The sequence below is a fragment of the Rhinopithecus roxellana genome, chromosome 3 (genome assembly GCF_007565055.1).
Source record: "Rhinopithecus roxellana isolate Shanxi Qingling chromosome 3, ASM756505v1, whole genome shotgun sequence".
Taxonomy (NCBI): Eukaryota; Metazoa; Chordata; class Mammalia; order Primates; family Cercopithecidae; genus Rhinopithecus; species Rhinopithecus roxellana.
The window spans coordinates 41,826,067-41,846,167 of NC_044551.1; the positions used below are offsets into that span (position 1 = coordinate 41,826,067).

The 20,101-nt window shown below is 49.5% G+C and overlaps 1 protein-coding gene across 1 annotated transcript in view; it reads right to left on the reverse strand.

Moving 5' to 3' along the window:
* Positions 1 to 1,113: 1,113 nt before the first annotated feature.
* ARHGEF37 (Rho guanine nucleotide exchange factor 37) overlaps positions 1,114 to 20,101 on the reverse strand; it is a 53,895-nt gene continuing 34,907 nt past the window's right edge. Inside the window, exons 5-13 of the mRNA XM_010386869.2 lie at positions 19,628 to 19,827; positions 18,133 to 18,263; positions 17,396 to 17,500; positions 15,959 to 16,069; positions 14,338 to 14,667; positions 11,939 to 12,067; positions 8,623 to 8,818; positions 6,926 to 7,083; positions 1,114 to 3,843 (exon numbers count right to left, since the gene is read on the reverse strand). Coding sequence (XP_010385171.2) covers positions 3,634 to 3,843; positions 6,926 to 7,083; positions 8,623 to 8,818; positions 11,939 to 12,067; positions 14,338 to 14,667; positions 15,959 to 16,069; positions 17,396 to 17,500; positions 18,133 to 18,263; positions 19,628 to 19,827 — 1,570 coding nt within the window. The 3' untranslated portion in view covers positions 1,114 to 3,633. The remainder of the gene's footprint in view (positions 3,844 to 6,925; positions 7,084 to 8,622; positions 8,819 to 11,938; positions 12,068 to 14,337; positions 14,668 to 15,958; positions 16,070 to 17,395; positions 17,501 to 18,132; positions 18,264 to 19,627; positions 19,828 to 20,101) is intronic.

The following is a 20,101-nucleotide window of genomic DNA, read 5'->3' on the forward strand; positions in this document are numbered from 1 at the left end:
TTTTTTTTTCTTTTTTTTTTGAGACAGAGTCTCGCTCTGTCCCCCAGGCTGGAGTGCAGTGGCACGATCTTGGCTCACTGCAAGCTCCGCTTCCAGGGTTCATGCCTCAGCCTCTTAAGTAGCTGGGACTACAGGTGCCCGCCACCATGCCCGGCTAATGTTTTGTATTTTTAGTAGAGACGGGGTTTCACCATGTTAGCCAGGATGGTCTCAATCTCTTGACCTTGTGATCCACCCGCCTCGGCCTCCCAAAGTGCTGGGATTACAGCCTCAAGGAGCATGCAGTTGCCTGTGGGCACAAAGGCACACAGCCAGAGCTTAGTGATCTTCCCAAAGTACAACCCTAAGCACATCACTCCTCTGCTTCAAACCCTTTCATGCCTCCCCCACTGCCCTCAGAATAAAATCCAAGGCTCCTTGCCATGTTTGCTGCACCTCTGGGCCTCCAAATGTGCTCTGTCTGCCATCTTCACCCACTGGGCCTCAGCTTGGATTTCACCTCTTCCAGGAAGCCTTCCTTGGCCGCCAAGTCTGAGTCAGAGGCAGGCCCCTTCCCTGGCTTGTGTGGCACCTGCCATTACTTCATCCTGACACTTACACAGCATTTAATTGATGGTTGCCTCATCTGCCTCCCTTAGAGACTGGGATCTGGAAGACAGGGCCTCATCTGTCTAATTTATTTCTGTATCCCCCAGCAGCTCAGGCCAGCTCCCTGAGGCATGAAGGGTGTCCATTAAATGGATACTTGAGCAAACAAGATGTCATTTTTATATACAGCAAGTGTCTAGCAAACAAATGGCACAGCAGGGTATCTGGCTACCCAGTGGTTAGAGTCACACAAATTCCAGAGACTTTCCATCTTTGAAGTCCTTTATTCCCGGCAGTTCACATCAGTTACTCGTTGAGCTGGTGCCCGTCATATTAACCAAGCATTCATTCATCTTTCTTTTGATATTGTAATCTTGTCCTCATGTCCACAACTGAATTGGGGCCTGAGGGGCTTAAGAATTCTCGCTTCATCATGGGAGGCAAGGGGTACCCTTGTGAATCAGACTTCAACTCCTGGAAGTCTTGTTCAGTTCATAGGCAAATATCTTTGCAAGTTTAGTATGTGACAGCCCAACAGTGAAATAAATAAGACACAGTGCCGTGGTTCTAGGCATTTGGAGAGGGAAAAGGCATATTACACAGATTCCCCTGGAGAAAACACAGGCCATTCTCATCTTCTCAATATGCATTTTCCCACTCTTCAGTGACTTTTAATCTTATCCCCTGGTCTATGAGAAACCATAACCCACATGCTACTGAATACATTTTTATTTTCCCTTCATGACATAGACTTGGTTCCAAGTATATTTTATTTTCCTCCCTTTTGCCTACAAGACATCCAATTTTGTTCAGGTCCCTTTTAATGGCACTTAATAAATATACATTCTGAGACCTGACAGAACAGGCTGTCCCCTTTCATACTGCCTTTAAAGCGCCCGTTTGAACTAGCTAGTGCAGAGCTCAGGTGGGGTACATCCTAGCTTACAGCTCATGGCCATCTCTGGCCCCAGGTCTATCTGTCCAATACTTTGTGTCTAGGGTAGAGGTCCTTAACCCTGGCTGTACATTAGAAGCACCTGGGAAGTTTTCTGAATTCCTGAGGCCCAACCACACCCTAAAACCAATTTCATCAGAACCTCTGGGTGGGAGGGAGCATGGAATCTGCCAGTTGAAACCTGCCATGGTAACTTCAGTGAGCAGCTACATTGAGAACCTCTGAGCTACAATTCTAGCACACAGTAGGCCCTTGGTAGGTAGCTGTGGAACCCACGAGTGGGTTTCCTATTTCATTATCTGTTCCCCTATGCTTTTTATTTTTATCAGAAATCTGAGCAGGAAAGAGCAGGGAGAATGAATCAAGAGCATCCTCTAAAGTGAATTCGCTGCTGAGAAAGGAACTGTAGGGGCTGCATTTCTCTTGTATCGTGCAGTCTTCATGCTTTAACAGGTCCAGAGGAGGCAAGTTATAGACTGTCTACACAGACATGTATATATTTCTTAAAAGCCCTTCAAAAACCAGAGCTCACTGCTTAGGCACTATGGTTATAACACAGACACGTTCTTGGAAATATATCTAAACTATCTCCTGTTTGACACACATTCTATCTTGGGTTGGTTACGAACTTTGTCAGTTGTATAAGATCACACTTGGTCACCTTTTCCCATTTCTGTGAATCTTGCAGTTTATCTTTGCCCAGAGCAATAGCCTAGATATGACAACCCCAAGCAGTGACTGCACTATACCCAACATACCCCAGCGGGTCAGTCCTCCTTGAACAGGAACTGTTTTTGAGAGGCTCCAATTTCCAGGTTCTAGAATAGAGTGGCTCACTTACCAAGTTGAAGAGGCTGGCTACGTAGAATGCGGCACTGAGAAGGCCCCCAAGCTAGATCCCGGGTTATAGGAAAGAAAGCCATACTGATGAACAAGGTTTGCTGCCACGGGCATGGGCATGAGGGAGGGCTGCCAGGTGGGGGCCACCCTGAGATCACTGCTGCCATTTACATTTGTATCACACTTCACAGTTTACAGGGAGCTCTGCATGCTTAGCCTCATGTCATTCTCAGCACAACCCTGTGAGTTAGGTCTTTCTGGATGGAACACTGAAGTTGTGTCCTACATCTAAGGTCCCACAGGCAATTGCATCACATCCACGGCTGCCTCCAGGACTTCCGGGGCCACCCAAAACCACCGGGGGTTCCCCCGGGCTCCCCTGCTATCCAGAAACAGGAAAGCAAGCCATTCCCTAACCTCCCCATGCACCAGGACTTATCACCACCTTCCCAGAGTTTCCTCTATGATTTGCATACTCTTTTGTTCCCTAGTCCAGAGAACACAGCAGCAGCTGTTCACCTGCTGCCAACAGCCTCACACACCCCACCTAACACAGCATCAAAATCCCCTCTTCCCTGGAACAGCCTCTGAATTTGCCTACACACATTCCAGAACTGTGACTTCGTCAGACCCACTCCCAGGACCAGTCAAGAGTCTTGGGAACCTCTCTGCCACACCGATGAATCCACAGCTTCCCCACTTGAGAGGGCTCCCAGTGGGTCACTGCCCAAGATCAACTCAGCTTCCAGCATAGAGAAATAAAAGCTGACTCGTTGGTTATGATGTCTCCTGATACCATGTGTAGGAAATGAACTGTCTGACCAGGCAGTTCTGGACTCCTCCAGAACCCGCTTCCTGCAACCACACAGCACGCAGGTAACATTCTCCTGTGTGGCCCATGCCCACAGGCAGGCCCGGATGGAGGCACAGCTAAGACAGGCCATAAGCTATGGAGAGTCCTGGCCAATCAGCTGTGACCTGCTGTCCAAGTGCATTGTGACCCCAGGTCGGAATGAATTCTTTATGCAGACATAATGAGCAGTCCTGGCTGGAGCCTCCTGTGCCCCCAGCCACACCAAAGCACTCTGCGAGGCCCGCCCACGTCTTCTGGTTGCCTCCTGAGTGTGCTTCCCCCACCCTGGCCAGGTCTTCCCTTCCACCTCCACCTTTCCTTTGCTTCTTTTCCCTCCAGAGTCAGAGCCTCTAAGCCTCCCCCATCACTTGGCAACGTGGGCTCCACGGAGGGTACCCTAAGAGGGCAGACTCCAGCCCCACAAAACTGGGCTTGGGGCCCTGGCCAGGAAGCCAGAAGGCACATAACCCCTCTGTCCATTCACTTCCACCAGGCTCCACTCTGGGTTCCCCTTCTTGTCCTGGGCCTCCAGGATGGTCACGGGCTGGCCTGCCTGCAGACTCACTTCATGGCTGCTTCTGGCCACAAAAGGGTACACGGCTATGACCTGAAACACATGGGGAGTGACACAGAAATGGTCAGGGTGAGAAGGTAGACAGACTCAATCCAGAGAGGCTGTTTATCCTGTTCCCAGCCACCTGGCTCTCATCCCCATTGCTGGATGCTCATCACCTCCCAAGTACATCTTTTGTGCTAAAGGCAATGACTGCATCTGCTAGTACCACAGCCCATACTATGTGACTGGCACTGTCCTGGCACTCTATTGGGTTTGGGTTTTCACGATAATTCTATCATTCTATTTGCTCCATTTTTCAGATAAGAAAAATGAGGATCAGAGAAGTCAAGGAACTTACTCAAAATTGCCCAGCAGTGAATCTAGGCCTATCTGACCTCCAAACAGAGATTTTTGATCCACTGTTGCCACATCACTGAGCAGACTCAGCACCCTCTCCCTCTCCAGATCTAACGGTTTGAGCTGCCCAGGCCAGTTTGCCAGCTGAAAGTGGAGACAAGGATTTGGGTAACTTGTTTACTTTTTACAGAAAAGTATAGAACTGGGCCAAGTGCGGTGGCTCACGTCTGTAATCCCAGCACTTTGGGAGGCAGAGGGGGGCGGATGACCTGAGATCAGGAGTTTGAGACCAACCTGGCCAACATGGTGAAACCCTGTCTCTACTACAAATACAAAAATCAGCCGGGCATGATGGCACACACCTGTAATCCCAGCTACTCAGGAGGCTGAGGTGGGAGGATTGCTTGAACCCGGGAAGTTGAGGCTGCAGTAAGCCCAGATCATGCCACTGTACTCCAGCCCTGGGCCATAGAGCCAGACCCTGACTCAAAAAAATTAAAAAAAGGGAAGAAGAAGAAAGAGAAAAAGAAAGAAAGAAAGAAAGAAAGAAAGAAAGAAAGAAAGAAAGAAAGAAAGAAAGAAAGAAAGAAAGAAAGAAAGAAAGAAAGAAAGAAAGAAAGAAAGAAAGAAAGAAAGAAAGAAAGAAAGAGAAAGAGAGAGAAAGAGAGAAATTGAACTAGAGGAAACAACTGGCGAGGATGGCATTTATTAGGCTAATATTTAACCTCTCTGAGCCTGTTTTACCATCTGCAAAATGGAGGGAATGGTCCCATCCCCTTCAGGTAATTGAGAGAATTTCATGAAGGAATATATGTGTAGGGCTTTATGCAGGCTGCTTCGGTTTTTTTTTGTTTGTTTTTTGTTTTCACAATTATTGTTATTACTGATGGTCAGGCCTCAGGAAGATTAAGCACCATGGAAGGGCTGGGATGATAAGTCCCATAAAATCCCAGAGGAAGCAGTTGATATGCTTGTGTAGATAGACAGCTGAGCTCACCCAAATGAGCCCCTGGATGGGGATTCCCTGAGACACCACCCACATTGCTGGAGCTGGGCAGCAGGGGCACCCTCATTCCTTTCCCCAGAGTCACTGGGGCAGAAGCTGAGCTGGGTGGTCAGGCCCTCCAGTGGGGCCTGGTGGGTCCTTTGTAGCCCCTGGTGCTTTACTTCTGGCTACTGCTAGAGGATGCTGGTCTGACAGCCTTCCCGGTGTGTGGCACAAGCTCTAGAGCAGAGGGTCCCCAGACACCAATGCAGCACTCACAGCCTGCTGCAGGCTCCTGCAGCCACCCTGGCCCAAGGCATCCGAGTCTGTCCAGACCCTTTCTGTCGCTCCTGCTTCCTCTGCGGTGCACCCCCCACCACCCTCAACTGCCAATCACTGTGAGAGCAGCCACCATTGAGGGAGGTTCACAATACATGCAGCCCAGCTTTACTGTCTCATCCCATCCTTCCAACATCCCACTGAACTTCTTCCCCGCTCATGGACTCCATCCCTGCAAAGCCAAATCGTTTAATGGCTTCCAAACACTTTATTTTTCAGATATAGTTCGCATTCTATAATACCCTTTTAAAGTGTACAATTCAGAGGTGTTTAGTATATTTACAGATACACGCAACTATCCCCACTATCTAATTTCAGAACATTTTCATCACCCCCAAAAAGAAATCTCACACCAGTTAGCAGTCCCCATTCCCCACCTCCCACCCCCAGCTCCTGCCAAACATTCATTCAGCTTCTATCTCTATGGATTTGCCCATTCTGGACAACCACATAATGGAATCCTATGTGGCCTTTTGCATCTGACTTTGTTCACTTAGCAGCATGTGTTCAAGGCTTGTCTGTGCTGCAGTACGTACTGCTGCTTCATTCCTCTCTATGGCTGAATAATATTCCATTGTACAAAGAGCTTGCGTTGTGTTTATCCATTCATGTTGATGGGCCTGTGGGTTGTTTCTACTTTTTGGCTGCAATGAATAATGCCACCGTGAACATGCATACACATGCTGCCCACTGCTCTTCAGAGAAAGACTGAGACTGACACCCTCGCCAAGGCCACAAGGCCCTGCTAGCCTGTCCCTGCCCACCTCTCCAGCAGGATGACATCCCAGTCTGTCCCCTTTCTTCTCCGGCCCCACGGGCTTCATTTGGTTCCTCATGCACCTCCTACCCTCTCCTGTCACCAGGCCTTTTCTGCTGAGCTCTTTCCGTCTGCACCCCAGTGCACCCTCTTTATCCAATTAATTCCCTTTCTCCCTACCTGTTTGAGAAAAAGCACCATTCTTCTCAGCAAAACCTTTCTTTACACCTAGGGCTCTGGTACTTCTCTCTACTATTAACTTTAACTTCAGTTAGTCATGCAATTATTTTATTAATCACTGTTTCCCCTACTCTCAGATTAGAAGTTTGAGGGAAGCATAGACCATGATTTCGTCTTGCTCCTCATTGTATCTCTCATCTAGTACAGTGCCTGGCAAATATTGAATGCAGGAATGAATGAATGAATGAATGAATGAATGAATGAATCTCACTTGCCCTGCTGATGGGGAACGAGGAGTTAGTTCTCTGTGGTTGCTGTGGTAGGGGCTGGAGGCCCCTTTCTTCAGGTCCCACTCCTGGCTGGGACACTGGCATGGCCACTGATCAAGGCCTTCGTCTCACAGAGTGGCAGCTCCACCAGATAGGAGGGGCATAGACTTTGAGAGAGAAGGAAAATCCAAGCCACAGTCCAGATGGCCAAGGGGAGAGAAGCCCCTAGCCCTCTCCCATACTCACCTGGTTCACGGTGGGAATAGAGGGCGCTGGAGCTGGGCTGGGCTCCGGTGTTAGACATCGGGGATCTTTGTTCAGCCCCACCTGCCTTCTGAGCTCCTCTGCACTGGGGACCACATGGTACGGTTGCAGTTTCCCAGCTGGCACATACCCACGATGTCCTAGGAAGCATGCAGAAGGTTAGCGGACTGCAGGCCACCTTCCCGTCTCTTTTAATGGGGAAGAAAATCAATGGATGTAAATGTCTCCAACACAGCTTCTCAACACCCAAGAGAACCTGAAAAGGTCATCTAGGAACCCTGAAACCCCCTGCCCCACACTCACTGTTTCTGGTTTCTGCTTACACACCCCAGTGATGGGGGGCTCGTTCTCTACTGGACAGCCCACTCCATTTGATCAACTATGATAAAGATAAAAATTTTGTCCCTGGACTGGCATGAAAACTGCTCTCCTGATGAGCCGCCAGCTCCCATGCGCCTCTGGTGTCTGCCCAGAGCAAGAGCTGCTTCCTCTCCCCAGGACTGCCTTTCCCAGGAGGCAGACTGCCTTTCTTCTCTCCACGTGACCTCAGTTCCTTCGTGTGTAGCAACTAGTCCAGTGCTGTTCTGATTGATGTCGTTATGAATGGCTATCACTTCCTGAGGGCGTGCCAAACTACAGAGCCAGCATTTGATTACATAGTCTTCACATCAACTCTTTTGAGAGAAGCCAGTAATATCATCTCCATTTTACAATGAACCAGGCAAGCTCAGACAGGCTGCACAACTTCCCTGAGATCACACGGTCAGCAAAGTGGTGGAGCTGGAATCCAAATCCAGTCCTCTTGGCCTCGGGGGCCTTGCTTAATACCCGTTCTATTGTTCCCACCTTAAGTCATGGAAGTGCTGTTTCATGATTTCTGTCTGATTTGTATTGCTTTCTTAATTTTTTAATTGATTCGCTTTTTAAAACTTCATCTTGTACTATATAATAATATGATTATAATCATAGAATTATGGACTACTTATCTTTTTTCTAATACACATTAAAATGCTTCAGTAACAATTTTAATACACTGTCTGAAGGGGGAAAAACTGTCTGTGGATCCCCTGACAATGATCTCATGCACCCCTCATCTTGTGGGTCACACACCCCTCTTCGGAAGATGCTCTCCTGGGCTCTCTCACCTGGATTCATGGTGCCACTTCCCTGCAGCCCAGTTCCCAGTTGCAGTGGGGCACCCAGACCTCAGCAGCACTCCCCGAGGCCATGACCAGTACTGAGTGCGCAGGATGACCGCTCCCCTCATTCTGCACATCAGACTTCTGGCAGTGCAGCCAGGGTCCGAGCATTCTATCTCTGTGCCCATCTCCATCTTTCAGGGTGGTCCTGGAGTTCTCTCCATATAGCCCTGTTGACCCCAGTGGTCTGCAAGGCCCTCCAGGCAGGGCCTTGTCTCATAAGCTCAGCGCCCAGCACACCATAGGCGCTTCATGATAGACCCTGCAGTGAATGCCTGAATTTCTCTTGTTGGCTTTTCATGCCCCACGGAGTCACTCGAAGCTGACTGTGCCCTGAGCCCTGTGTGTATCACTTGTGCCTACTCCCATCCTGGAATGCACAGCCAGACTTTGGCCCACAAGAGTGCCCGGGTCTCTGCACTGGCTTCTGTGGGGTGCTTTTCCCAGAAGGAGAAGAAGGGCTCACAAAGGCCCACGTACCCCCGGTGTCCACCAGCCAGCGGCTGCTGTTGCCTTTGGTGTCCTTGTTTTGAAGGAGGGCCACAATTTGGCCCCGAGGCAGAGTCAGGTCCAGAGTCCCAGTCCCACTGATGTTGCTTGTCACCTGGTACAGCTTCCCGGGGCCATACCTGCTCAGGAGAGTCTGCACCTGGCGTTCAGACCCTGGAAGGAGCGGCTGGGAGAGGAGGAGCAGAGACAGACACAAGTTCTTGAATAAACCTGTCAAAGCTAACACCAACATTTGCTCACATTTTGAGAGCCAGGAGTACTGGGCCTGATCCTAACTCTGCCACTGAAGGGCCCACCCTGAGCAGGGCAACAGGGCCCTCACTAGCAGATGGCTGGCTCTTAGCTGCCAATGGCATTTTGAAAGAAACTTCTAATTTCTGGGATTCTCTAAAATTCTAATTCAAGTTCTGAAATCTCTCAGTTACTGAACTCCTAGGATTGGGCCCTAAATTCTGCCCATACCATCAGGCTAAGTTATCCCACGGCAGAATGCCTTGGACAGGTCTTTCAATTCCATCAGAATGTGAGTTTCATGTGGGCACCAGACCTTATTCATCTGGTTTCTTAAATAGCCAGCCAGGGCCAGCACATGGCGGATTTCACATACACACGAATGAGGGCATGTAACCTTTGATTCCATGGGTTTTCAGTCCACAGGCATTTATGGAGCACCTGCCATTTACAGGGCACTGTGGAAAAATTGGTGAATGGTGTAGAAACACAGGAGAGAGTTTTACCTAGATGAAAATTGCCATCTAGCTGAAAAGAATGATTCGTTGGCACTTCCAGTTTATCCAAAAATCTCCTGGCATTTTCTGTTTTTCCATTCCATGATACTGCTTCCAGAAGAGTATCAACAAGGAGAGACTCAGGGATGCTTGTCCCCTTTTTGTAAAATCAATAAGAAACTAAATATGCTAAATACATATTTACTTTCTGTCTTGAGAGGTGTGTGTGTGTGTGTGTGTGTGTGTGTGTGTGTGTTCACCATGCTCTATGTGGTTACTTCTTGGGAGGTGTTGGGTGTGGGGAGGCAGGCAGAGATGCCCTTCAGGAACATTTGGCCACAGACTCTGCCACATCCTTGCCCCAAAGGGGATGCTGTCTCAGGATTTAGAACCAGGAGGTCCCAGTGTTTCTATAACAGGTCCTTAAACAGGAGTGTAGAGACGAGGTAGTTTTCTTTGAGAACAGTGATGTTGTGGTCATTTCTTTTAGAACAGTGGTATGCATGTGAGTATAAGAGCCAGTGGTGTCACAAACGCTGGGCTTCTTTCTCAAGGCTGACTGGCCTTCCCCACGCAGAGAACAGCGTCACCCCCAAGGGTGGGAGGGCCCCCAAGGAGGGCTTGCAAAGATCCCATGAGGGCTGCTCCTGTCCGGGGAGACCACGTTACTTGCGCTGGATTCTATAACTTCAGTCAAATACATCAGGAATGTGCAGGAGGTTTGTGTGTGTGTGTGTGTGTGTGTGTGTGTGTGTGTAGAGGTGGGAGGGTGGGAAGGAGTGACTCTTCCTACCAATATGCAACACATACTGGGATTCTGGATGTTTCCAATTGTTTCTTGTTTGTTTGTTTTTCTGTGTCTTTTAACTTTTCCACAATAAGTATGGATTGCTTTCCCAATAAGAAACATGTCATTGTAATTTGTTTTGAGTAAAAAGAGAGAAGAGGTTCCCATGACACGTTCAAGTGGCTACTTTGCTGTTTATCCTCTGCACCCATGCTCTCTCCCCAAGTCTCGGGGCCCACGGCACGCCCCTAGTCAGTGAGGCCTCTGCTGGGCAAAGCTCTCCATGTAGGGTAGGCGGAGGGACAGGTGGGGCCAACGAGGAGTCAGCCTGCAGCCTCGTGGTGGACATCAGGCTGTGATGGTCTCTATGCTTGCGGCCAGGTGTGGGTCAGGTGTGGGCCACTTTTATCTGTCCTCTTCTGCTGGGCTCCTGTTCTTGTTTCTCTGTGTTCCTGGGGCCCCATTCTCCCTCTGGGGAATCTCAGGGCTGTCTCCTGACTTTTCAGTTCACATGATGCATGTGAAGGGACAGTTTGAATTTCTCAGATCCAGGTCTTGCCACAGTCTGAGGAGACCCTTCTCCCTACAGCTGCTTCAGTTACTTTTAAAACACGGACCGCCTGGGTACACTTTTCAAGTGACTAGAGCAGATAACCTCTCCTTATATTTTAAAGGAAAATACATTTGTTAAAAAAGCATTTGGGGCCAGGCGTGGTGGTTCACACCTGTAATCTCAGTACTTTGGGAGGCCGAGGTGGGCGGATCACTTGAGGTCAGAGGGCAGGAGTTCGAGACCAGCCTGGCCAACATGGTGAAATCCTGTCTCTACTAAAAATACAAAAATTAGCCAGGCGTAGTGGTGGGCGCCTGTAATCTCAGCTACTCAGGAGGCTGAGGCAGGAGAACTGCTTGAACCTGAGAGGTGGAGTTTGCAATAAGCTAAGATCACACCACTGTAATCTACCCTGGGCGACAGTGTGAAACTCCATCTCGAAAAAACAAAAACAGAAACAAAAGCATTTGGTCAGCCAAAGCTTTGTAAACCATCGTGCAGCTGAAATACTGTTCTTTACAATAAAAAATACCACAGCAATAGGAAATTTAAATGACATCTCCAAAATTTTTATTTATGTTGAATGCTCATGTTGAAGCTGGCGTAAGAAGGCAGGGAAGCAAAAGGACACCTTTGCTTGGCTCACTGCAACCTCCGCCTCCCAGGCTCAAGCAATTCTTCTGCCTCAGCCTCCCAAGTAGCTGGAATTACAGGTGCACACCACCACACTCAGCTAATTTTTGTATTTTTTAATAGAGACAGAGTTTTGCCATGTTGGCCAGGCTGGTCTTGAACTCTTGGCCTCAAGTGATCCACCCACCTCAGCCTCCCAAAGTGCTGGGATTACAGGTGTGAGCTACCATGCCCAGACAAGGATACCTTTTGATGACAATCTGAAGAAGTTCTAGGTTTTTGGATGTCAATGCCAGTTGCCCATCATTATGTCTAACTTCACTTAATACTAAAATGTTTGGGTTTTCTTTTTCTTGACTCAGAAGTTCTGTGCTGTTCTTCTACTTCTTGGATGTAAAGAGTATGTATGTATCTGGGTGTGCTCCCGACCCCCAGCTCAAAGAGAAAGGAGAGAGAACATATTTCCATGGATAACAAGAAACGTTGGGGGACAAAAAAGGAAAGGAAAGAGGGGATGGATGGAGCCTCACCCTACAGGCCAGTGAAGAACTGGACAGTCTTTGGGGGTGGAGGAAGGATGCTTACCTGTGTGGTGGGAGGTGGCAGCACTTTCTCAAAGGTCTCTTGAAAGGAGCGAAGCTGGTTATTCGTCCGGCCCAGTGCGTCCTCCACCAGCTTCCTGAAGGCAGGCTCTGGGACGTGGTGGTGGGGCAGCTAAGTGGGGACAGACACTGTCAACAGAGCTGGACAAGAGGGGACAAGGAGATCCCTGGCTTGGTTTGGGTTTATGTTACTTTCAACCCACGGAGTTCTGAGTGATACTCTGTCCTGAGACCTTGACCCTGTGCAGGATCACTTGCATTTTCATCAGACAACCTAGGAGTGAGTGAGACCCCACAGCTTGTCACCAAACTCACAGCTTGTCACCAAACTCACTGCTCTCAGTGCTGACCCAGAGCCTTCCTCCCACCAGGATGCAGAGAGATTGAGGTTTCTGGCTGCAGCCTTTCCCAGGCTCCACATGGACAGGCCAGGTGCGTGGACCACAGGACACAGATAAGGCAGGCTGGCAGCTGTCACCAGCAGACTCTGACAGGCCAATCAGGAAGCACCCTTACTTTCTGCTTTTATAAACATGACCACCTCTCTACTGGCATCCCCAAACACTCCTCAGCTCTGCACATCCCAGCTTTAATGCAAGGGGCTGGGGCAGCTCAGGAGAGAAAACCTCTAGGCTACAGGACAAGGAAAAGATCACCTCATCAGATTTGCTCTTCTGCCCTCAAGGAAGAGAAACACTTCTTTTACTGATGGTTCAGGCCTAATTCAATTCGCAGAGTGTCTGGGACAGAACTCTGTGAGGTCCAAAAAGAGGAAAAGCTTGCAGTCCCAGTACCCCTGCTTGAGGAGAAACACATTCATGGATCCCTGCAGCAAAAGGCAGGCTCTGGAAAGTACTGGGCACAGTTCCATCCACAGGGCTGCTGGAGTACAGAGAATAGGGAGATGACTTCTCCCTCCCAGGAGATGGGGAGCTCTGAGAGCTCATGGAGAGACTCATTCATCTGCTACCTGTTTGGGGAGCTCCTACTCTATGCCAGACAGTGAAAGTGCTGAGGGACAATGGAGAGCAGCATTCTAAGCTGAGGCAGGCATCTGTGCAGAGTGGCCACATTCAGCAGCTGTGTGCTGGAGGGGAGGGCTGTGGGCTGGAAAGGAGACAGGGTGGGGAAGGCAAATCTTAGTAGAATTTTCATGCAAAGAATTGAACGGGGAAAAGCTGAGCTGGAAATCGTGACACACAGGAAGCAGCGTGTGATAGGAGGAGTATTGAAATTGCTCCCTGGCCGGGCGTGGTGCCTCAAGCCTGTAATCCCAGCACTTTGGGAGGCCAAGGCGGGCGAATCATGAGGTCAGGAGACTGAGACCATCCTGGCTAACGCAGTGAAACCCCGTCTCTACTAAAAATACAAAAAATTTGCTGGGCGTAGTGGCGGGCGCCTGTAGTCCCAGCTACTTGGGAGGCTGAGGCAGGAGAATGGTGTGAACCCGGGAGGTGGAGCTTGCAGTGAGCCAAGATTGTGCCACTGCACTCCAGTCTGGGCGACAGAGCAAGACTCTGTCTCAAAAAAAAAAAAAAAAAAAAAAAAAAAGAAATTGCTTCCAAGGTTGGACCCAACAGCAATTCAGCTCTGATGTTGACATCTTAGAGCAAGATCTGGAAACAGTTGGGTATTCCTTCCTATATCAACTCCAGTCTTCCAAATTCTAAAATCAAAGTGTGCATTTGGAGGTTTATCCAAACCTCTGTGGAACCTATTTATGCTTTCAGCCGGTAGCTCCTTTTATAGGCTCTTAAGTGTTGTGGTTGAGCGTCCAGGCCCTGGAGCTGAACTATCAGAGTTCAAAGCTTGCTATTAGCCATGTGGACCTAGACAAGCTACTTAACCTCTCCGTGCCTTGGCTTCTTTATTTTTAAAATGAGGATCATTATTCCTCCTCTGTAGGGCTGTTGTGAGGATTGGATGAGATCACGCATGGAGAGTGCTCCAAACAGGTACATCCTAAGTACTCATGAGAAGATGGCTGCTAGAAGTCATAATAATAACACTGGCTTCAGACATTTACTCCTTACTGTGTAGAAATGACCTTCTGTCTCTGTCATCAACTTCTAGGACACTCCAGAGATCAATCCCAAGATCTGCTATTGTACCAGCAAAGCTTATTCTGCTTCTGAGTCGTAGGACTTGGGAATGGTCTGGAATCTCAGTCCTATCCTTGCTTTCATGGTCTGACTTCACTAATAGAGGGAGACTGGGCATGAGAGAGATCTGGAAGGTTCCCACCACTTCCTCCTACGTGCCTGATGCCCTGTTTTCAGGCCCATCCTCCCTCCATCCTAGCCCCTACACACAGCTGGCTGATGGGGCTACAGGGCCTTGCCTGGCTACTCCCCACAGGTGTCCCAGTCCCAGAGGCCTCACCTGGGCCATGCTGCCCTCTGCCCTCTGCAGCACTTGCTTTGCAAGGTCCCTCTGGAGGGTCATGAATGTGCGCAGGATCTGGCCCAGCCACTGCACGACCAGCTGGTTAAACTGCGGGAGCTCAGCCACTAGGAGGGAGTTGAGTGCCTGGTACGTGTGCCGGGCGGCCTCCTCCTGGTAGGTCACGCTGCCCACCTCCAGCAGTTTCTCTTCCAGCCGCTCAAAGTCCAGTAGCTTGTCCAGACGCTTCTTGATCAGGTTCTGAGGGCCAAGCAGGGCTTTGGCCAGGCTGCACAGTGGCTGCCACACCAGGCCTTCTAGCCGTTGCTTCTGTGGGGAGAGGTGAGCGTGGGAGTCAGGAAAGGAAGTGGCAAAGGGCAGGGGCTGTGAGAAGGGACTTTGGAAGCATGCAGGCCCGGGTTCTAGTCTAATCCCCACTGGTTAGCTGGGACCTTTAGCATGTTATCTAACTTCTCTGGGCCTCAATCTGCCCATCTGAAAAATGGGGACGATGCATGTAATGAGCTTAACAGAGTGCCTAGCACAGAGTAGGCATTCAATCTTATATGGCACTTTGAATCATTATTATGCAAAGATCTTGAAAAACTTTTTTTTTTTTTTTTTTTTTTTGAGACAGGGTGTCACTCTGTCTCCCAGGCTGCAGTGCAGCGACGCAATCACAGTTCACTGCAGCCTACCTGTCAGGCTCAAGCGATCCTCCCACCTTAGCACATGCCACCACACCCAGCTAATTTTATGATTATTATTTTTTGTAGAGACAGGGTCTATGTTGCCCATGCTGGTCTCAAACAACTGGGCTCAAGCAATCTTCCTGCCTTGGCCTCCCAAAGTGCTGGGATTACAGGCATAAGCCACCTTGCCCAGCTTTAGAAAAGATTTTGTATAGAGTGATGGTCAAGAGTCTTTGGGGCTCAGATCCCAGCTTACCACTGACCATCTGTATAAATGACCCAGGAGGTCAACCCCTCTGAGCCTCAAGGTCTCATCTGCAGAATGGGGCTATTCATAGAAGCCACTCCGAAAACCATATGGTGAGGATTAAGTGATGTAAGGAATATAAAGGGCTTAGCATAGAGCCTCGCAGATAGTGAGGCTCAGTAAATGCTAGTGGGGGCTATTTTTATCAGTAAAGGGCACTAATAATAATCGCTATGCTGCTGACCACTCACGAAGATTACAGATGTGGCAATTGTGTGAAGTGCCTGATTTCTTTTTTTTTTTCCTTTCCTTTTTTTGAGATGGAGTCTCACTCTGTCTCCAGGCTGGAGTGCAGTGGCATGATCTTGGCTCACTGCAACCTCCACCTCCCGAGTTCAAGCAATTCTCCTGCCTCAGCCTCCTGAGTAGCTGGGACTACAGGCGCACGCTGCCACGCCCGGCTAATTTTTTGTATTTTTAGTAGAGACGAGGTTTCACCGTGTTGTCCAGGCTGGTCTTGAACTCCTGACCTCAGGTGATCCACCTGCCTCGGCCTCCCAAAGTGCTGGGATTACAGGCGTGAGCCACCGCGCCTGGCCAAAGTGCCTGGTTTCTAAATAGTATTCTTGTACGCTCTACCACCTGCCTAACAAAGAAAGGAGAAAGGAAACGTTCCACTCACAAACGTCAGGAAGGCCTCGAGCTGAAGGTCTCTTGCCAAATTGCAATAGTGCACTGCAGGCCCCTCGGGGATGTCCAGACTGTATTCGTGCGTCCTGAAGCAGAGGAAAGTCTGGACCCAGTACCAAGGAGAAACATTGAATCATGGCCGGTCGTGGCCATCGTACGCTGGAATCCCCTTCCACCACACCTCCTTGAAGAGGTTTTCCAGGCTGTCTACACACCCGCAGTGAGAGGGACAGACAGAGCTGATCCTGTCCTCACACAGCTTAAGCGATCAGAAAGTTCTGCCTTAGACTGAGCCAATATCTTTCTCCTCATTCCAGTGCTTCTTGAACTTCACACATTTACAAGCCACCTTTGTGGGGTCTTTTCTTTTCTTTTCTTTTCTTTTCTTTTCTTTTCTTTTTTTGAGACAGGGTCTTACTCTGTCACCTAGGCTGGTGTGCAGTGGCACGATCTTGGCTCACTGCAATCTCCACCTCCCAGGTTCAAGCGATTCTCCCGCCTCAGTCTCCTGAGTAGCTGGGACTACAGGCACGTGACACCATGCCCGGCTAAATTTTTCCGTATTTTTAGTAGAGATGAGGTTTCACCATATTGGCCAAGCTGGTCTCGAACTCCTGACCTTAAGTGATCTGCCCACCTCAGCCCCCCAAAGTACTGGGATTACAGGTGTAAGCCACTGCACCCAGTCCATATTCCACATGTTCTATTAATATTTTTCTCTAAATCAGCTAACTTTTCCTATTTACATCAATGCAGTAAAAATAAACATGCCTTCATGGCATTTAAATCTTCGTTTAATTAGTTGCTCACATTGACACATCAGGAGATGTCATCAAAAATCTGAAAAATACCTGAATTTCCAGGTATGTTTCTCTTAAAGTCAGAAGAACTGGGCCCATATTCTCACCCAGCAACAATCCCGCAGAGCTGAGAAATAGCTGCTCCTTTAGATTTGATTCATGTATTCATTCATTCAGCCCTTCAAATTCCAAATATTATTTTATATTTAAGTCCACTGAAAAGCCTCATAAACAGCCTGTTAGACACTAGGCTCCTATTGCATTGGATTGCCTATTACCTGCACACTTCACTCAGTAGCATTACCTGCCTGGCCCCTTTAGGCACCTGCGTTTGTCTCCCCTGTTCTAGGTGCTGGTCTGGCAGGGTTGCTCTGGAGGGCTCTGGTTCCAGTGAATTTTGGCCCTATGTGGTAGGAACTCCAATGGGCTCAGAGCTGCCCCCAGTATAATGACCTGGGGCTGAGGAGTGCTGGCCAGCATTCTTCTGGAGGCAGCCAGAGACAGGATGACTTCATCTGGTTGGTTTCTGAGGCTGGTGCCTTTCCCAGCTTGTAGGCTGGGCCCTGCAAGCCTCCTGCCAGGGGAACCCAGCCCAGACTCGCCCCTTATGAACCCTGCAAGGTCCTCACCTGCAGATTGTCCAGGTAAGCAGCCACGTTGTTCTTCAGCTCAGTCACACACAGAGACACCCACTGGAACCTCTCTTCTAAATCATCAAATTCCTTGTCTTCTGTCTGAAAGTAATGTGTGTGAGGGCTGAGAATATCCACATGGGGGCAGTGTACACCTGCTCCAGTGTCCCAAGTCCTCCCTGGGACAACCTTTCCACAGACCCGCCCACCAGAGCCGGTTCTCGCAACCCCAAAGCTGAGTGGGCAGTGTAGCTCAGTGGCTTTACATTCAAAGCATGGAATCGGATACACAAGCATGAACCCCAGTTCATTGGCTTCCTAGCCGTGTGACCCTGGACAGGTGTTTTACCCTCTCTGAGCTTCTGTTTTCTCATGGGGATAGTGGGAACACCTATTTCATTGTGTGAGCATGCTTGGTTCAGAGCAGGCACTGCACCAACCTGCTGAGCTGCTAGAAGCAGCTATTTAGGGCTGGTTCTTTGCCCAAACCCAGAGACCAGCTCTCCTATCTGTGTAAACAGGCCCCAAAGAGAGTGGCCCAAGACACTGGAGAAACCTCTCCACTGGCTCTTTGGAATCAAGTGGGGTGCCACCTCTGCCTCTTCCCAGCACCTCACTCTCTCAGCCTCCGTGTCCTCAGTTCTGAAAGGAGCCTAAGCCCCCTGTCTACCACTGTGCAGGGCCTGGCCTTGGGAGTGGCTGGGTGTGACTCTTCCTCCCAGGCCCACGCTCACCCTGGGGATCAGCCCCGCCTCCTGCTTCAGCATCTGGCTCAGCCGGGTGGTCTTCTTGGAGAGGGTGTGCGTGTTGATGCGGGCCAGCCGCTCCCGGAGGGTCAGCTGCTCTACCTTGGTGTACTTGGAGGCTGCAATGACACAGAAGAGGGGAAGCACGGTGATCAAGCCGACTCAGGAAAGCAAGTGTCATGGACATGCCTGGCTGGGCACCTGCTTGGGCCCTCTGCTCCATCAGGGTCACATTCATCAGGTTGATGAGTTACGCAGGAAAAGCACAGGGTCCTGTATCCGAGGTGTGAGCCCTAGCTGTAGAGTTTCCTGCCTGCTTGAATTTGGAAAGTCACCCCTCCTTGGGGCCTCAGTTTCCTCATCTGTAAAATGGGACAAGCCACCTTGCAGGATTGCTGGGAGAGTCACCTAAGACAGAGGGTCTGAATGAACTTTCTAAAGAAGAACCCAGGGAGAAGAGATTTGCCTGGGGTCCCTCAGCCACTTTGAGCCAGGCCATCTGGGAGCCACGCTTCCCGGTCCTGACTCAGTGCTTCCTACTGATCTGTCGTAGGATGGAGAAGCAGGTGGGGAGGAAATCCAAAGCTGCTAAATATAGTGTAGCATGGCGGTGAAGACTCCAGGCCTGAGTGTGAAACCTGGTTCTGTCCCTTACCAGTTCGGTGATAGGAAGCAAGTGATGTATGCTCTCAAGGACCAAATGTGATGTTGAAGGAAAAAGCACAGCGCAGCCAGCCCTTAGTAAACATTAGCTGAATTGCCAGTTGTATATTGTCTCAGGCACGTAATTGAGTTTCTCTTCACTTGGGACACTGCTTCATTTTCCAAACCTTTCTGTTTTAATAACCTGAGGGGCAGGGGTTCCTCTCTCCCCAGATATATGCACAGCTCTTTACCTCCCCAGTATTGGTTTCTCCTCCATAGTGTGGCAGTCATGTGGTTTGGATGAGATTGATCTCACTTTAGCTCAGGGGGTGGGTTGCTGACTGACACAAGCCAATTTATATAATTCCAACCCCCTGGCAACAGTGATCGATTCAAAGAAGGGCACATATCCGAGGCCTAAGTCAATCAGTTCACAACGCCCTAACTATGATGATTAGTTCAGGGTAAGTACATGACCCAGGTGGGTCCTAATCAAAGAGAAGCTTTGATTTAATTTTTGTGGCTAAGGGGGAAAAATCCTGCCTTACCCTGGTAAGTATAGTGTGCAGCTGTGAGTCTTGGAACAGCCACAACTTACTATTATGAGGCAAGCCAGCCTGAAGATGAAGCTGATACAGAGTAAAGAGCAGAGACAAGGGAGTTACAGGGAAATGGAGCCAGCACCCTGATCGAACCCTACCTAAAGCTTGCCTTACCTCTGGGTTTATAGTTACATAAGCCACTACATTCTCTTTACGGGTGAAGCCGATTTTAGATAAATTTTCTGTAACTGGAAGCATTCCCACTAATGTGTCCTCTTAAATGCCCAAGTCCTTACCCACTTCCTTGCGCATCTTGTACTCATTGATATTGGTGTTCACGTCCTGGAGGGCAGAGACAGCTCTCTGAAGGACAGGGTAGGCACTGGCATCAGGGACTGTGTTCTCCAGGATTTTCTGCAGCAGCAATGGGTACCTGGTGATCCTCTGCAGAGGAATTACCAGCAAGAAACTGAGACCTGAAGATCCAGCTTGCGGCCTGAAGGAGAAGGCTGGTATTAGGCAGGTAAAGCCCACCCTTTGGAGGACCAGGGGGCCTGGGCTCTAGTCCTCACTCTACCATTTAGCTCACTGTGTGATCTCAGGCAAGTCAACCTCCCTCTGTGGTCCTCCAGTTCCTCACCTGTAACCTGTGAGTTCTAGATGTTAGGCAGGCAGTGACAGTTCTGGGCCTTGGTTTCCCATCTGTCCCAAATCGAGCGTTCAAGCTCTCTGCCCTCAGCTTGCTCGGCCTCTCCACAGCAGACACGACT